This window comes from Eulemur rufifrons, chromosome 2 (assembly GCF_041146395.1).
Source record: "Eulemur rufifrons isolate Redbay chromosome 2, OSU_ERuf_1, whole genome shotgun sequence".
NCBI lineage: Eukaryota > Metazoa > Chordata > Mammalia > Primates > Lemuridae > Eulemur > Eulemur rufifrons.
Genome location: NC_090984.1, coordinates 117,562,645 through 117,580,780, shown reverse-complemented (window position 1 = coordinate 117,580,780; position 18,136 = coordinate 117,562,645). Strand labels below are relative to the sequence as shown.

At 35.5% G+C, this 18,136-nt stretch overlaps 1 protein-coding gene across 1 annotated transcript in view; it reads left to right on the top strand.

Annotated features, from left to right (window-relative positions):
* The window catches only part of DICER1 (dicer 1, ribonuclease III), a 71,833-nt gene that overhangs the window by 27,889 nt on the left and 25,808 nt on the right, over positions 1 to 18,136 (top strand). The window contains 9 exon segments of the mRNA XM_069489388.1: positions 530 to 692; positions 1,603 to 1,733; positions 2,698 to 2,832; positions 3,868 to 4,028; positions 7,092 to 7,260; positions 7,925 to 8,397; positions 14,557 to 14,689; positions 15,985 to 16,227; positions 16,797 to 16,951. Of these exon segments, the coding sequence (XP_069345489.1) occupies positions 530 to 692; positions 1,603 to 1,733; positions 2,698 to 2,832; positions 3,868 to 4,028; positions 7,092 to 7,260; positions 7,925 to 8,397; positions 14,557 to 14,689; positions 15,985 to 16,227; positions 16,797 to 16,951 (1,763 nt within the window).

Below are 18,136 nucleotides of genomic sequence, written 5' to 3'. Positions count from 1 at the left end.
TCTGATTAATTTTCTCATTCAAAACACTTTTATTCTTAATAGTCCTTTTCTTTTCTAACATCTGCTGGGTAATTGGATTTGATAGTTTTATTTGTGAAGTTCCTTATTTTTTTCTCCTCTGAAAACCGTACTGTTCCTTAATATACACTTAGGTGTGTTTGTCCTAATGAGCTGGGTAGGAATCTAGATTAGTTTGAAAATGCTCAACCGATGAACTGGTAGAACTACTCGTACTCTTAGTTCTTCATAGTACTCCAGAGAAGTATTCTGTGTGGGCAAAAATAATTTTTAAAGAAATTATAAATTCCACTTCAACATATTTTTACACGGGATAGCTATATATAACAGACATTTTATTCCTCTGATAATATTCTTGTATAAAGATGTAGAAAGTATGTTTTTGTGGTAAATTTATTGGAGGAAGATTTTAGAAAACAATGAAATTCCCTGATTTAAAACAGAACCCAGTTTTCTAAATTTTGTACTAAGGTAAGAAGTGTATAATCTTTTTTTTCCACCATATTTCCAGGTTGAACTGCTTGAAGCAGCTCTGGATCATAATACCATCGTCTGTTTAAACACTGGCTCAGGGAAGACATTTATTGCAGTACTACTCACTAAAGAGCTGTCCTATCAGATCAGGGGAGACTTCAACAGAAATGGAAAAAGGACGGTGTTCTTGGTCAACTCTGGTAATAAAAAGTTATTTTATCAAATTGTGGAGGAAATTTGATGAGATTTTATGTTTAAGTAGGTTTTCTCTGTGGGCACTAAGTTAAATTATTGGAAGTGAAGAGAGTTTGACAAATACTGTACTTGTTGAAGCTCTGCTAGCAGAAATATAATTTTGTCCTATTGCTTTATAGTATTTCTCTTAAATGTTCTAAATTTGAATTTCTTTTGAATGGATTACTTTTGGAACATAATCCAAGTTGTTGCTGTGATTTTTGTTCTTGATGTTTTAGCTTGACAAAGTATGTCAAAAGGTGCTTAATTATGGATAGGTAACTTTTGATTTATGATTTTGCTATACGATTTATAGAAAGAAAGCTAAATATGTTCTTAAAAGTTAGATATTCAATAAGACTTTAAAATACTGATTTTCGTATGTTTGGGATTATATATTAAAATAAAAAATATAAAATGTGAACCTAAGCTAAGACGGTCCTAATATTTCCATGTCACTCCTCTCCCTATTTTTAGACTGCCTCAGCATAGCTATGTGCATTAAATATGTATCAGAATGTCTTATTTCTTGGTGAAACGATCTGGTTTTATTGAATAAAGCAGGAGGGTGGGTCTGGAGTGGTTGCCATTCTAGCCTGGAAGGTATAATCTTAGATTAGAGGAAGTCAACTGTAAAGAAGAAAGGAGGTGGTATAAAGTTCTCTGAAATGAGTGACAAAAAAATGAGTTGGCGAGTCTAGTAAGTACATTTTGGAGGGTTACTTTGGAACTCTGATTTTAAATTGGCTACTTAAAAAATTTGCGGTTAGGACTAATGTATAATAATGATTTCCATAGCTGTTAATCATTAGTAGTCCAGAGAGCCAACTAGGTAAGATTCCTTTTATTTACATGGAGTGTTATATTTGTAATCAGCAAACCAGGTTGCTCAACAAGTATCAGCTGTCAGAACTCACTCAGATCTCAAGGTTGGGGAATACTCAAACCTAGAAGTAAATGCATCTTGGACAAAAGAGAGATGGAACCAAGAGTTTACTAAGCATCAGGTAAGACTTGTAGAGAAATTTCACTTTATAAATCCCTACAAGTCCTTGACGTGGTTTGTATATAACCTTGGTTGTCAGAGTTAGGGTTTGAAAATTCTACTTTTCCTATACTCTATCAGCCTATAAACTAGCCCTTAGGCACTCTATTTTACTAAAAATTCTCATCTTAAAATCAAATAAACTTACTAATTTTTATTGCCGTTACTTTGTAGAAAAGAAACAGTTTTCAGTGTGATCTACTTGCTTGAAAAACACAAATTCATATGACCTATTTCCAACTTGCAGTAAATTTCACAAAATTTACTCTTGAGTTAACGTGCTGAAACTGGAGAAATTTCGTGGTTGAGGTCTTTGGGTCTTTGATGGAGACTTTAACTCACGTTTCCATGTAGCCAGTGAATGTTGAGGGCTTTTTGTGTGTTGGTGTTGGGGCATATAAAGTGTTTGAGAAGAGATGCTTTTTAACTAACCTTAAATAGCCCACAGTCTACTAGTCTGTCTCACATACTGGGTTAAGTTCATTAATAAAGCATTTAAATGTCCACACAATGATAAACTAGGAAAAGAACATTTAGTCTGTGTCTTCTTCCAGAAAACCTTGTTAGTTTGCCAGAAAAAAAAAAAAAAAGAAATTAAAAACAGTGTAAATTATTCTTTGATTTGTCTAAATTGACAGGTCTCATCAGTTAAAATATGGCTGTGGGAACCAAAAATCCTAAAGTAGATTTAGTAGATTTATCATAAAGACATAGTCTCCATTGTCAAGAATTTTTTCCTGTAGTCTTTCTCAGTGTTTTCTGAATTTTCTTCTTGGTTTCAATGTATGAAATTATATACATTTAGAATTTTTATTTTAATTTTGACTAATGAATTTCTTAGTCCTCACCTACAATGCAATGGTTCATAAAAGTATATCCAGGCAGGTGGATGGGATGTTTGTATACTGATGCCGATTTTGTTTTAGGTTCTCATTATGACTTGCTATGTCGCCTTGAATGTTTTGAAAAATGGTTACTTATCACTGTCAGACATTAACCTTTTGGTGTTTGATGAGTGTCATCTTGCAATCCTAGACCACCCCTATCGAGAAATTATGAAGGTAAGTTTTTAGACTTTATCAGTCTTAATAATTTTACTTAATAAATTACTGAGTAAATGCAGGGTTTTTTAGATTTCAGAAGCAATGATATTAGTTACCAGTATTGGGAACTTGGTTCCAGCGTATGAATGAATGAATGTTAAATTTATGTTCCTTTAAATCTGTAATAAACTTAAATATACTAAAATAAATTACATATAATAATCTTTTGTAGTATATCTAGTTGTGTCTTTTTGAAAAACAGAACTTTTAAAGAAATTATAGTAATTCCATGAGTACTGTTATGTTGTCCTTGGTATGTTGATGTACTAAAAACAAATCGTTTTTTAGTATTTGTTAGTGATTTTGTTAGGTCTGGCCCCTTGGTGGACTGTTGTCCTGGTTCTTTGGCTCCTTGCTTGGAAAATTCACAAACAGGGCTGGTGTGACAGAGTGACCACAGGCGGGGAGCAATTCCACACAAATAGCTTTTATAGCAGAAAATAAGGGAGCTATACAAAGCAAGAATACGTTCCAGAGAGGAACGGGTCAGTCTCCATGAGTGGAGAAAGATGTTGAGGGCTTCCAGGTGGTTTCCTTTTATTGGCCTGATCTGGAGGAGGACTTAAAGGAGGTGTGGGATTTTACCAGATGATTGATGTACATGATTGACAGGTGTTCTTGTAACAAAGTTGCAGCTCCACCGGTGGGTGGGTGGGTGTGTCTTAAAAACCTCACGTTCCAGTGCGTGTGTGCGTGTGTGTGTCTTAAAACCTCAAGTTCCAGTGTGTGTGTGTGTGTGTGTGTGTGTGTGTGTGTCTGTCTGTCTGTTTGTCTTAAAACCTCAAGTTCCTGCTTGCAGTTGCTAGCTGTGTTTTCCTACAGTCCCTTCCCCTGCCCGGCGTTTCCACTCCTAGGAACTGCCCTCCTGGCCTGTATCTGGTGCCTGCAGATTTGGCCCCTGCCTAAGAATTTTGATTTGTTTTAATATGGTGATGTCTCTCTTGTGACCTTGCAAAGTTAAGTCATTACTGTCAGTGTCTTTTATTTTGTTAGCTCTGTGAAAGTTGTCCTTCATGTCCTCGCATTTTGGGACTAACTGCTTCCATTTTAAATGGGAAATGTGATCCAGAGGAATTGGAAGAAAAGATTCAGAAACTGGAGAAAATTCTTAAGAGTAATGCTGAAACTGCAACTGACCTGGTGGTCTTAGACAGGTATGCACTTACAATTGACTTGGCTTTAATGAGATTAGTTGTAACCAATATTTTAGCGTTCAGTATCTTTTGTAGTGCCTTGCAAATAGTACCTGTTTAAGTGAACAAATGGCTGTTTAAGGAACGAGCAAGACTAAGAATTCTTTATGAGTATAGTTACCTGCAAGTTCAAGAATCTAACCTTGTTTCCACAGAGAGTAGCAGATGGAGGCATTTCTGCCTTAAGAGATTATGTTGCATAAGGTGTCAGCTTTTCCTATTTGCTGATACTGCCAAGGGCTGGGAACTTTGACAGTAAATTTGTGGGGTTTTTTTGTCAGTAGGCATGCTTTGTTGTTTTGACCTAAACGTCAAAACATGTGAGCATGAAACTGAAAAAAACATCGATTTATTTAGAGAATTTGGCAATATACTTTAACATATTTGGAAATACCCTGTTGTTTTGGAAATGGGTTATAGATTTCTGAGAAAGGTACTGTTTATGATTTCCATGTTTGACTCTCTTCGAGGGGGTTACTATTTTTGAGTTTCATTGAAACACACACACACATACAGAACCTTATTCATTTAAGTTGGTAGAAGGAACCCTTCATAAGTTAGTAGGAAAATGGATTTTTAAATAAATGTAATTCAGTTCGTATCAAAATAGTCTTCTATATGTGTAGTTTTAAACAAGGCTAAAGATTACCAGGTGATTCTTTTTTTTTTTTTTTTTTTTTGAGACAAGAGTCTCAACTCTGTTGCCTGGGCTAGAGTGCTGTGGCATCAGCCTAGCTCACAGCAACCTAAAACTCCTGGGCTTAAGTGATCCTCCTGCCTCAGCCTCCCGAGTAACTGGGATTACAGGCATGCGTCACCATGCCTGGCTAATTTTTTCTATATATATTTTTACTTGTCCAGCCAATTTCTTTCTATTTTTAGTAGAGACGGGGTCTTGCTCTTGCTCAGGCTGGTCTCATACTCCTGAGCTCAAATGATCCGTCTGCCTCTGCCTCCCAGAGTGTTGGGATTACAGGCCTGAGCCACTGCACCTGGCCCAGGATAGTTATAATAAATAGAGAAGACCGATTCCTTAGGTTATGGAGTTGAGTTAGACATGGATTTGAACACTAATTGTAAGCTGTGCAACCTTGGGTGAGTCTGTTCCCTAAACCTGTAAAAGGGCGTTTACACTGGTTTCATGGAATTCTTTGATGATTAATTACATTGACACATAGAGAACTCCTTGACATTAGTAGGAATTTGGGAAAAGTTCTCTTTGTGGAGTGAGAAGAAAGGTAACATTTTGAATTCATCAAACATAGGTATCCAAATGCCATATGAAATACAAATCTTGTGACCTTTAGGACATACTATTTCTGACTTACCTGAGCCAACACTGTGATGTAAAAGTCTATACTTGTGCTTTTGTCTGACCTGACTTAGAGTGCTTGGCCTATATTACTTGAAGTTTTTGGGAAGAAGTAGAGGTATTAGAACATTTAAGTAAAACTGGTGAGTAATCTGTTGGATAAGCATTACCTAATTCTCCAAATGTGGCTCTTTGGTTAAGTATAAATTCTGATTTGGGTTAAGAAAAATGAAAACTATAGTATTTAAGTGTATTTTTACTATATTTCTTTTCCTTAATTAAAATCATTGTATGTGCTTTTACAATATTATTGGCCATTCTTGTCATCATATTTTATGGAAGATATGAAAGATCCAAGGAATCCATGAAAGTTGGAATTATCTTTATGAGAATATTAAAAATACATTAAAAGTAAAAGTGATACTTGCTAAAAATTTCAAGTGGTATGGAAATGGATAAATTTAATGATACCCTCCCCCCCCCCGCCGCCACGTCCACGATCTGTCCTCCCATCTTTGTTTCTGCTTCTGAGAAGTAATCATTGAGTTTCATGAATATCCCTGTTCCTCATTCTGGCTGATGCCTAAGAGGCCAAAAAATGGAAGTCTAAACCTAAAAAACAAAACAAAGAAACATGGGATAATAATGAAATCTGTTTACAAAATTCTTTGAGTGTCAGCTCGCAGCTCCATGTAGTCATTCCTTGAGACTTGATGGGCAAACAGTACACATTATGTATCCTAATCAGAAAATCTGAAATTCAAAATGCTTCATAAATCACAACCTTTTGAGTGCTGACATGATACCACAAGTGGAAAATTCCATACCTGACTTCATACGATGAATTGAAGTCAAAATGCAGTCAAACTTGGGTCATGTACAATATTACTAAAAATATTATATAAAATTACCTTTAGGCTATGTGTACAAGGTGTATATGAAACATAAATGAATTTTGTGTTTAGACTTGGGTCTCATCCCCAAGATATCTCATTATGTATATGCAAATATTCAAAATCTGAAAAAAATTTGAAATCCAAAACACTTCTGGTCCCAAGCATTTTGGATAAGGGGTACTCAACCTGTACAGATAAAAGTGAGTACCACTTTAGGAAGACATTTGTGAGTCTGCTTTTTATCCTGATTTAGGTATACAAACTGAAACTAGGGAGGTTGTTTCTTTTTTTTTGTTTTGGTTTAGATACGTAAGTGGATCATAATGCTGTAGTTAGTTTTTAAACAAAAGGTATTCATGGAGGCAGTGGGGTTTGGCTGAAAGAACCTTCAGAGGAAGGCAGTCCTGAGTTTTGTTTAAACAAAATCAATGTCTTTAAACTTTCATAATCCTCCCTGTGTGAGGATTAAGTTAGGAGGTATGTAAAGTTCCCAGCATAATGATTTGGAATGTGGTAGATGCTCAATTTGTATTTTCTTCTTTCTCTTCTTCTCCCCTTTCCTTTTGAAAACATCTTTTAAATAATGCTTTACTAGTTTATAAAAAATGTTACATACTTACTGTGGAGAAATTTGGTAATATAGAAAAGTAATAATTAAACACCTAAAATCCCACCCCACTGCTAAAATTTTGACATATTTTCTTGGTATCTATACTCTTTTCCTTGGTTTTTAAAAAACTTTTTTCTTTTTTTTTAAATTAAAAGTTAGGTTTTCACTCTTAGCAATATTGACAACTTTTGTTGCTTATCTTAAAGGTATACTTCTCAACCATGTGAGATTGTGGTAGATTGTGGACCGTTTACTGATAGAAGTGGGCTTTATGAAAGACTGCTGATGGAATTAGAAGAAGCACTTAATTTTATCAATGACTGTAATATATCTGTACATTCAAAAGAAAGAGATTCTACTTTAATTTCTAAACAGGTAAGCACATACAAAGTAAGTACAGTAAGTATATTAAAGTTTGTTTATTTTTAATATTGAAATGAAAATATGCTTCTACTGGGGCTTTTTTAAAAATACATTTTAGTTTAAGGTCTTATCTTTTTATCTCCTTGGACATTTCTCATTGAACATACCATATTAGGTTGGGTTTATTGTCGCCTGACAGACATTTTTATTATTACATATAGACCTCCTTTATTTAAGGAGATGAGTTAGGATTCATGTCATGGCTATTTAAGTGTAAAGACTGAGACCAATTTTTTTGTTTTGTTTTTGGCCAGGTGAGTTAGTGCCTGTTCAGACCCTTGGACTAAGTGAATTCTTCCGCTATTTCCTAGTATGTGTAACTGGATATGGTCCTATTGTCCCTGAGTGAGCAGCTTTGATAAGTGATTCCTTAGGACAGTAGCTCTCACAATGTAGGTCCCACACCAGCAGCATCAGCATCTGGGTAGGGTCCTCAGAACTGAGTTAAGAGATTTCAGAAGTCCTGAGCTTTGAGTTTTGACAAGCCCTCCAGTGACCTGATGCAGTAAAGCTTGAGAAGCACTGCCCTAGGACTTTGCGACCCTTTGTGAATGTTAACACGGTATTAAATGTGGGTCTCAATTTCTCTCCTGCTGATGTTTTCTTTTTTTGGTAGATACTATCAGACTGTCGTGCAGTATTGGTAGTGCTGGGTCCCTGGTGTGCAGATAAAGTAGCTGGAATGATGGTAAGAGAACTACAGAAATACATCAAACATGAACAGGAAGAGCTGCACAGGAAATTTTTGTTGTTTACAGACACTTTCCTAAGGAAAATACATGCACTATGTGAAGAGCACTTCTCACCTGCCTCACTTGACCTGAAATTTGTAACTCCTAAAGTAATAAAACTGCTTGAAATCTTACGCAAATATAAACCATATGAGCGACAGCAGTTTGAAAGCGTTGAGTGGTATAATAATAGGAATCAGGATAATTATGTGTCTTGGAGTGATTCAGAGGATGATGATGAGGATGAAGAAATTGAAGAAAAAGAGAAGCCAGAGACAAATTTTCCTTCTCCATTTACCAATATTTTATGTGGAATTATTTTTGTGGAAAGAAGATATACAGCAGTTGTCTTAAACAGGTAAATCTCTAAGATTAACATCTTTTTCCAAATGAGAACAAGGCAGCTTTTTGTTTTGTATAGTAATATACTATAACAGCTTTAAGAGCTAGTATGAGGGTTACATAAGTATCTTGGAACCATCGTAGTGCATGTGTGATGCTGTAGTGGAATTGACAGAGAGGATGTTTATAAATACAATAGCTTTTCCCAAAGGCTAGTTTTGACAGAGACTGAAATGTTTTTTTTTTAAAGGATGCAAATCCATTCTAATCCATTTAAAATAGAGAGCAAGTACAGTATAGAAAAATTGTTACATTTAAGTAAAGCATTCCTTGCTTTATATTCAATTGATAGATTCAGTTCAGATTTTTATTAATCTTTAATTACATGTTAGGCATTGTGTTAAGCATTTCACACCAAGCTTTCTCCTTCAGGTAATCTTAGGATAAATTTTATCTGAGTATTATGGCTAATTCCTTTATGTTAAATTTTTGTCTTAAAAACTATTGATTCACATTCTCAAGGCTATAGTGGAAAAAGTCTGTAACAGCTGGATTTGCGATTTGGATTGGTTCATAGGCTATGGGATTAACATTTTCCAAATCAGAAGAGAATGAGAATGTTAGGGAAGAGTTCTGAGAATATTCGCAAAGGTGACAGTGAATCTGACGTTTAGATTGTAGATTCCACCTCTTTCCCCCTTCTTCAGTGAAAGTTTATTTTTCGTGAACGTAGGCCCAACCAAGGAGCTACGCTTCACATTTGTGTCAGGTGGTACCTTAATGTGTCCATTTGGTTTGTGGATAGGTGCTCTACTATTTTCTGCCAAAAAAGGGTCCTTATTTTGTACTTAGGACAATCTACTTTTCTACGAGATCCATTAATTGGCCAAAGTTGATCCCTAAGAGCCTTTTCTGCAAGTAGTGATCTCTGAGGAAAAATTAAGCTTTGTTTCCTGAGGTAATTTGGGATTTTTTTTTTTCTTAACTGCTTCTGAATGTTTAGGGGTTTTAAAAACTTTTTTGAGTAACAAGAAATTGGACTCGAGGGTAGTCATCTGGCAGTTTTTAGTCTGGTAATTTTCATAGTCATTGAGCCTGATCCTTCTGATGAATATGAAGTAAAATAACTTTAGGTACTGAATTACATTAAATCAGAAGTTTAAGGTTGGAAAGGGACCTCACTATCTAATCCAACCCACTTATTTTTATAAGAACGAGAGAGTGCCTCAGGAGGAAAAGTGATTTGCTGTAAGTTAAATTGCTAGTCAGTGGCAGAGACAATTCTAGAATCCTAATATCCTAACTCCGAGTTTCCAGTTCTTTCTACAATTGTAATGCCCCTGGGCATCACAGAACGCTAAAAACCAGTGCTTTACAGTGGGAAGACTGCCAGGAGACAGAGCCGGGAAAGCATGCACGACGAGGGATTATTTCTAAGAATGGGGAAAAGGCATTTGGGGAGTCAAAAAAGTTTAACGCTGGCGCAGTTCTAATCCTAGTTGTGGACATACTCTCTGCCTCTGTGTAGGATGGTATAAGGATTAAATAAATTTTCTGGGGCTTGGAGAGAAAAAAATGGGGGTATATTTTCTGCCTTTCCCCTGCATTCTGCATGTATTTTGGTGTAGATATGTGCCAGTTTTCATTGCAGGAATATTAGCCAGAAAAGGTTTATCCAAAATCAATCAGTTACTTCCTGTTGACTTTAAAGATCAGATTAATTGTGATCAACTTTCATAAAATGTGGCTGGAATTTAGTGTTGTGTGATGAATCAAGAGTGGTCTGAGGGCTGACTTTATGAGCAGCTAATTAAATGTACAATAGGAGTCTTGTTCCAGTAGGCTTTTTAATAAGCTTAGAAAAACTTCCTGAAATCCAAATTCTTTCCTTCCATCAGTTTAATGGGAGGAAAAACTCTTCTTCAGTGAACAGTTTCATTGGAGTATAAGCTATTGTAATGCACATGCAGTTTTCTACTCTCCTAATTAAAAAATAAATCACAGCTAATTCTATATGTAGTGTTGGCATGTACACAGTCTTATGTTTACAGTTTTCCCTTTACCATATATATATATGGGTTTATAGGTTACTTTTATATATATGTAAACATTTTTCACAACACTCCATCAGGGAGGAAGATAGATGTTCTTAACATATTACAGACAAAAGAAACCAAGAATCAGTTTGTGACCTTCCTAAAATTACACAGTTATCAAGAGGCAGAAAAATGGCTTAAATGGCTTCGAGTCTCCAAGTCTAGTGTTCTTTTCACCACGTAACTTGCTAGTATTTTGTGATAGGTGTTGGACAAACCTGGGTTTACATCTGTCTCTGCTGTCCCACCCTTTTTTTTTCCTAGTAACTTTTTATTTTGGAATAATTTTATTAATAGATTTACAGAACAATTAGAAAGATAATACACAGAGTTTCCATATACCCCTTACCTAGTTTCCCCCATTGTTAATGTTCTATATCACTATTTGTCACAACTAAGAAAACTAACATTAGTGTATCACTATTAACTGAACTCCAGACTTTAGTTAGATTTTGCCAATTTTCCCACTAACGTCCTCTTTTTAATCCAAGGTAATATGTATTGCACTTAGTTGTCATGTCTCCCTGGTCTCCTCTGGTCTATTGCAGTTTCAGGTCTTTCCTTGTTTTTGATGACCTTGGCAGTCTTTAGGGGCACTGGTCATGTATTTTGTAGAACGCCCCTCCATTTGGGTTTGTCTCATGTTTTTCTCAGGGTTAGACTAGAGATTTGGAAGAATACCACAGAGTTGACGTCGCCATCATATCATATTGAGGACTCTCAACATGAAACATCCCTGGCGATGTTAAATTTCATCACTTACTTATGGTAGTGTTTGCCAGCTTTCTCCACTGTAAAATTACTATTTTTCCCTTTTCTTACTCTATTCTTTGGAAGCCAGTCTCTTAAGTCTAGCTGTCCTGGGAGAGCGGGATTAATCTCTACTTTCTAGAGAGCAGTATATCTGTACAAATTATTTAGAATTCCTTGTGAGGAAAACTTGTCTCTTTTATCCTATTTCTTTGCCTTTCTGTTTATTAACTGAATCATGTATTTCTATCAGTATAGATTCATGTTTATATTTACTTTGAGTTATAATCCAATACTATTTATTTATTTTGTTGCTTACATTGTTCCAGCTTTGGCCACTGGGAGCTGTTTGCAGTTAATTCTTGTGTCCCTTTGACATACCCTCATCATTTTTGTTTGAATATTTTCTTACTTTTTGGTACCACAGATGCTCCAGGCCCTCATATTTTTCCCTGCCCCAGCCCTAGAATCATCCATTTTGCCAAGGAGCCCTTGTTTCTTTTCTTCCCACTTTTTGGGTATATATTTTATGAAAATTATTTAACTTTTCAAAGCCTCAGCATTTTCATCTGTAAAATAGTAATAATACCTCCCTCTCTTATTGGTTTATTGATAAAAGACTAGGTATACAAAAATGGCTTTTATCACCTGGCACACAGTAGATGCTAATTCTTAGGTTCTTTATGCACACATTTAGAGGGTGCAGTATCAATATGCTGTAACTATCGGTGATTTTTGGGTAAGATCATAGAGGAATTATATTTGATTTTCTCACATTACCAAGAAAATATAAGGAGTAAGGGATATTGATTTTCTCACATTACCAAGAAAATATAAGGAGTAAGGGATACTATTAAAGATATTTTTGATAATATACTTCAATTACCTGGCAGAAATTTCAAATGATGTGTTTGTATCTTTGGATTTTTCTCCTCTCATGGTTGTCTTCATTAATTAACATGTTTAGTGAAATCACAGTTGTCCATAATACATCTGTTAGTTTTCTGAACCTACCATACATATTTCCTGTTTCTGGTCATGTTATTTTCAGTCTAATTGGGGAAGCAATGTCCATATACACACACAGTGTGTTCTGTGGACTGGTTAACTCTGCAGTGGGTTAAAGTATAGGGTCTGAAAGTAATCATGCAGAAACTCCTATGGCAGTATAACAGTAATTTTGTCTACTGAATATAATAAAATTGGCACCTGGATTTTAATGCTTTTTAAAATTAAATCTTTTTTTTTTTTTTTTAAACTAGTCAAGTACAGTAGTGAGTAGGGGGGAAGAGTAGAACAAGGAGTTACATCTGCAACTGACTGTGAACAATCAAGATAACTCACTACCTTCAAATTTTAATACTTTTTAAGTTTCATTTTCTTCATTTTTATGGAATTTTACAAAAATATTGGTCTCTGATGGATTAGAAATTTAAAAAGAAAGCCTGGTTCTTTGCTACATATAGCTTCAGAAGCACTGTGCTTTGGGGAACAGTATTATCAAGTAGCTTGCTTGTGGAACAACTCCTATAAACTCAGTGTAAAAATCAAAAGAAACAAATACAACTTTGTCTCATCCATTTTGTAGTGTTATGAAATCTTTAAGCAGTCTGTGTTAGTCACTTGTATACTCCCTGAGAACAGCAGACACTTGTTTTGTTTCCCTTAGAGCCTGTAGCTTTGTTGTGGGAACATGGTTAGGCATCCCTTAAATTCATCAAGTAGAGAAATACATTTTTGTCTCTAAACATTATCAGCATAGATGTATAGTAGTATTGCTTGCAAGAGGTTTTATTAATGTGCATGTTATCTCTTCTGTTCTCCGCTGTTTTGATGTGGGTTTCATTTAGGAGAAATAAATTGACTATTAGTCCTTCCATTTCTCAGCTACTTGGTCTGCCAAATTGATAATTTTGGCAAAGTAAAATATATTCTTTGCCTAATTAGGAGTAACTTGAAATGCATTTTTTTATCTCTATTACATGCAAATTGATATAAACTAAAATTTGGAAGTAAATATTATTTCTAAGGTAATTTATTTCATAATTTAGACTTTTGGGCATGCTATTTGTTTGCATGTAACACTGCTTTCTGTTGCTGCCCTCACAAGTTTATTATAATAGTTAAACAAACCTTGGAACATAATGAGGGAGTTTCTGATTCTGGACATTTTAAGTACTTGAACTGTAGAATAGATGTTCAAACTAACCTAGACATGCAGTTATTCTGCTGGCTGGGAATGGCAGATATTCTAGATGACTACTCAAGGTTTCTTCCAGCTCTTTGATATTAGTCTGTTTCATGTATTTTAAGAAAAAGAATGATTTGATTTAAAAATGCAATTTTCTGTTAGGAATTTATACTATGTAGTGTGACTTTAGAGGAACCATATGGAATCACTTATGTCAGGTGTGGAACCATTTATCCTGTGTGCTGAGTTTTTGAATGTGAATATTTCCAAAATAGCTGTAATGGCAATAGTAACTGTTAACCTCCTGCACCCATGTAATGTGATCTCATCCTGGAGCTCTTTGCCATTTCTTAGCTAGAAGGCCAGCATTTAGGTTACTAGCACTCTGGGTTAATACCAAGAAGCAGGAAGGAAGAGGGACGGAGCTCAGGAGTGTCTTCTTTTTCATGACAGGATGGTGTGGGGAGCTCTTTGGCATTGCTGTGCCAGTACTCTGCCATGCAGAACTTTGGTCAGCGGCGGGGGATCAGAAAGTGTTGGGAATGGAGATGACAAGGCATTTCTTTCCCAAGACCTCTAATTCTAGTGATACAGGGTGGCGGGGTGAGAGGAAAAGAAATACAGCTGGAACCCTTTTGTTACATATAGCGGGGCAGGAGGTTTCCTTTGGTGTCAGGCTTGCTAGTCCTTGCTCCGTGTAAGCAGAGGAAAGAGCAGGCCTGCCACCGAAGCTGCGCGTGATGTAGAGAAGGGAGCTTTTTTCACTGGAAGTCTGATCCCGAAGCCAAGATGTATGAGGACCCGTATTTCTCTCTGACTAGCTCGGTCTCATCCAGGGCCACATTTCTATTAAGTCATCGTCGCCAAATCAGCAGCTGGAGGTAATGTGACCACTACATTTGTCAGTATAAACCAGCCTTGTATTTGGTATTATAAGTACTGTTTTACAGATCTATGTGACAAAGAGTGACAGTGATTTCTGTTTAAGCTAGTTGGGAAAAAAAAAAAGACCCCAAGACTACTTTGTTAGATATGTTGGCAAAAATTAGATGTATTTCCATTTTAAAGGCGCCCTTACAAACAAAAGTTTATTTTCTCTCAAAAACGCTTAACTTCCAAATATGCATAATTTTCTTAGATTGATAAAGGAAGCTGGCAAACAAGATCCAGAGCTGGCTTATATCAGCAGCAATTTTATAACTGGACACGGCATTGGAAAGAACCAGCCTCGTAACAAACAGATGGAAGCAGAATTCAGAAAACAGGAAGAGGTAACTTGAATCACAATAATTGTACAATAACAATTTTCAGAACAGATGCAGACAAACTGCCTATAGGAACTCCCTTTCTTCATAGTTCCCCAGCATTTTTTGGTCATAAAGAATACTTGTTCATGTATAGACAAGCTGTCTCCCCTGAGGTAGCTGCATAGTGATTCATATGCTTAGAATTAGAATAGCTGTCCGGCAGATCAGTTTTGTGTCTTGATTGTCATCAACCAGTTCATTTTCCTTTATCAGATTGATGTCACACGACTACATTTCATAGAAAAATAAAGCACATACAACCGTAACTTCTGTTGACTCCGTATGACAGTGGAGTCAACAATGAAGCAACAAACTGAAATCTTTTCTTTGAAGATGTTTCCTTTTCTTTTTTCATTTAAAGTCCTACCTTGGTTGAATACTTAAAAAAAAAAAAATAGCACTATATTTTTTGTAGATTTTTGTTTAAATTTTTTCATGCTTTTTAACATCTTAATATGGGAAATAGCATTGTTAAAGATGCTAAAACCTAAAACAGTGTTTTGACTTGCAAACAAAAACCTTTTATTTAAAGTTTATTATTTAACTTAAAATTAGCAGAATAATTCCTGTTAAAGGCATCTTCTACATCATAGCTTTTTGATAATATGACAGGTTTGGGGAGTCTAGGAGCCAGTCTGACGGATCTAACTATCTGAAAACCAGCTTATGTTATCATTTAATTTATCTTGGATTGGGGAGTGACGTGCTTTTAAATCTCATGTGAAAAATGTTTTCACTTTATGTTTGAATCAGTTCTGACTGATTGAATTGAAAATTTCCCAAGATGCCAGAAAATAGTAATGTCTTGCTTGTAATTCTTAATTCCAAGTCAATTTTAGTGATAGAGTTTCGACATCTTTGGAGGGATGTTTGCACAGTCTCAAAGACTTAAGATATCATTATGGAGGGTAAGAGTATTAACTGAACTCCAGATGTGGACTCATTTGGTCACTTAGTTAGATCCACTTGTGATCATTAAAGAAGCCAGCCCCTTCAACCTGAAGGCTTTCTGTGATTTGTGACATTGAATACTTCTGTAAAGTAGAAAGCCACTTTGATTTTCAAAACTATCGTCATTGAGTCAAAGTTTCTTTGTTCATGTATTTTGAGTTTTCTGTGATAGTGTCATCTTTAGCTGGGCCTTAAAGATTTAGCATGGAAAGAGTAGGTGTCAGAAATGACTTTTGTCATTTATTTTTACTATATTGTTTTCTTTGGAAATTTTCTTAGAATTGCTTTTCTTGGTGGATTTTTTCCAGGTACTTAGGAAATTTCGAGCGCATGAGACCAACCTGCTTATTGCAACAAGTATCGTAGAAGAGGGTGTTGATATCCCAAAATGCAACTTGGTGGTTCGTTTTGATTTGCCCACAGAGTATCGATCCTATGTTCAATCTAAAGGAAGAGCTAGGGCACCAATCTCAAATTATATAATGTTAGCAGATACAGACAAAATAAAAAGTTTTGAAGAAGACCTTACAACCTACAAAGCTATTGAAAAGGTAAGGTCAAAAAATTAATATGGCATCTGTGTTATTCTTTGTGTGCATAGAAATAGAGAAAAGGTTTCATTGACAGAATAGTTTCAAAAGGGCTACACATTATAAGGAAGTAGAGAATGATTATAGAGACCCAGCAGTGTTTTCCAGAGTTTGAAAGGTCACAGTAAAATAGCAGTGAAAATGGTCATACGGATTATTGGGGAAGGATAACTGGGAAAGTGTACTATAAATGTAAACAGCAATAGTGACTGTCGATTGCTTAAGTTGTGGAATGATTAGAGAGTGATGACATAGTAGTTGGACTCATGAAAGACTGACCGTCACGTGTGTGTGGATATGATACAGTGTAGATCATGTACTGTATGGTGAGTGGCTCAACATGACTGGGGCTGGGAGGGATCACTGGGAGACGTTTTCTGCAGGAGGTGACTTTGGAATATTGAAGTATGTTTAGGAGAGAGAGATTTCATGTCAAGAGAGCTTTTTCTATGGGTGCAGAGGACGACAGCTAACATATGGCAAGGAAGACATTTTTTTCTCATCATAAGTTCTGTTTTTAAAATGTTCAGATATTAAGAAACAAATGTTCTAAGTCAGTTGATACTGGAGAGACTGACATTGATCCTGTTGTGGATGATGATGATGTTTTTCCACCATATGTGTTGAGGCCTGATGATGGGGGTCCACGAGTCACAATCAACACGGCCATTGGACACATCAATAGGTATGACAGCAAATCATTTGCCTGGAAAACCTATGAGTATTGCAAGATTTAATTCTAAATCTATAAGTGTTGTTTACATTTTACAATCACTGATTTTTTTCATTAAAGTTTTATGATATTTTGATGAAAAAAATTGCTTTTTTCGTTTATTCTTTTTGTCAAAAGGCAAAAAACATTTATTGTACAGTAATAAGTGTTTAATACTCATTCACAGGGCTGGCATAATGAAGGCATGCTTATTTTAATTAGGTTAAATTTAATTTTATAATCCTAATTTTTTTCTGAATTCTGAAATTTGTTGTTTTGTGCCATAAATGGTGGGTAATGTTCAATTTTCCCGTAGCAATAAAGTAAGATTATGATAAACTAATTTGTATTTTTGAATATATTCTAATTTACTTTGCCCCTGAGCTGATGATAACATTTCTAAGAGCTAAGAAAAGCAGATACATACCTAGATTATGTATCAGGATAATTTTCATTCAGAGGCAAAATAAATGAGCAGGTATAAAAGATTTTCTTTTTAACCTTTTATTTTGAAACAATTTCAAACTTTAAGATGTTGGAAGAATGCTACAAAGAACTCCCATGTGCCCTTCACCCAGAGAGACCTGTTGAAGTTTCACAAGAATGTTCTTTGTAGGTAGAGGATCCACTCCAGGATCACGAGTAGTAGTTATGTCCTGTTGTCACATCTCCCTAATGTCCTTCAATCTGGAGCCATTCTTCAGTCTTTCCTTGACTTTGATGACCTTGAAACTTTGGAAGATGACAAACCAGGCATTTTGTAGTCTGACTCTCAATTTGGGTTTGTCTGATATTTTCTCATGATTAGATCCAGGTTATACATTGGTGACCAGCACATCACTGAAGTGATACGGTGGTCTTCTCATCCTGTCTTATGGGGCAGCCCACCATGTTGATCTGTGCCTTTACTGGTGGTAACTCAGATTATTTGTGTAAGGTCTTGCCAGTTTTCTCTACTGCAAAGTTAACCTTTTACCCCTTTTATAATTAGTAAATATTTCATGGGGAGATACTTTGAGACTATATAACATTTATTCCTCTTCCCTAGTTTGATTCATTACTGTAAGTATTCGTTGATACTTCTTGCCTGAATTGATTATTAGTGTGATGGCTACTAAGTGGTGATTTTTCTAATTCCATTGTACTTTACATATTTAT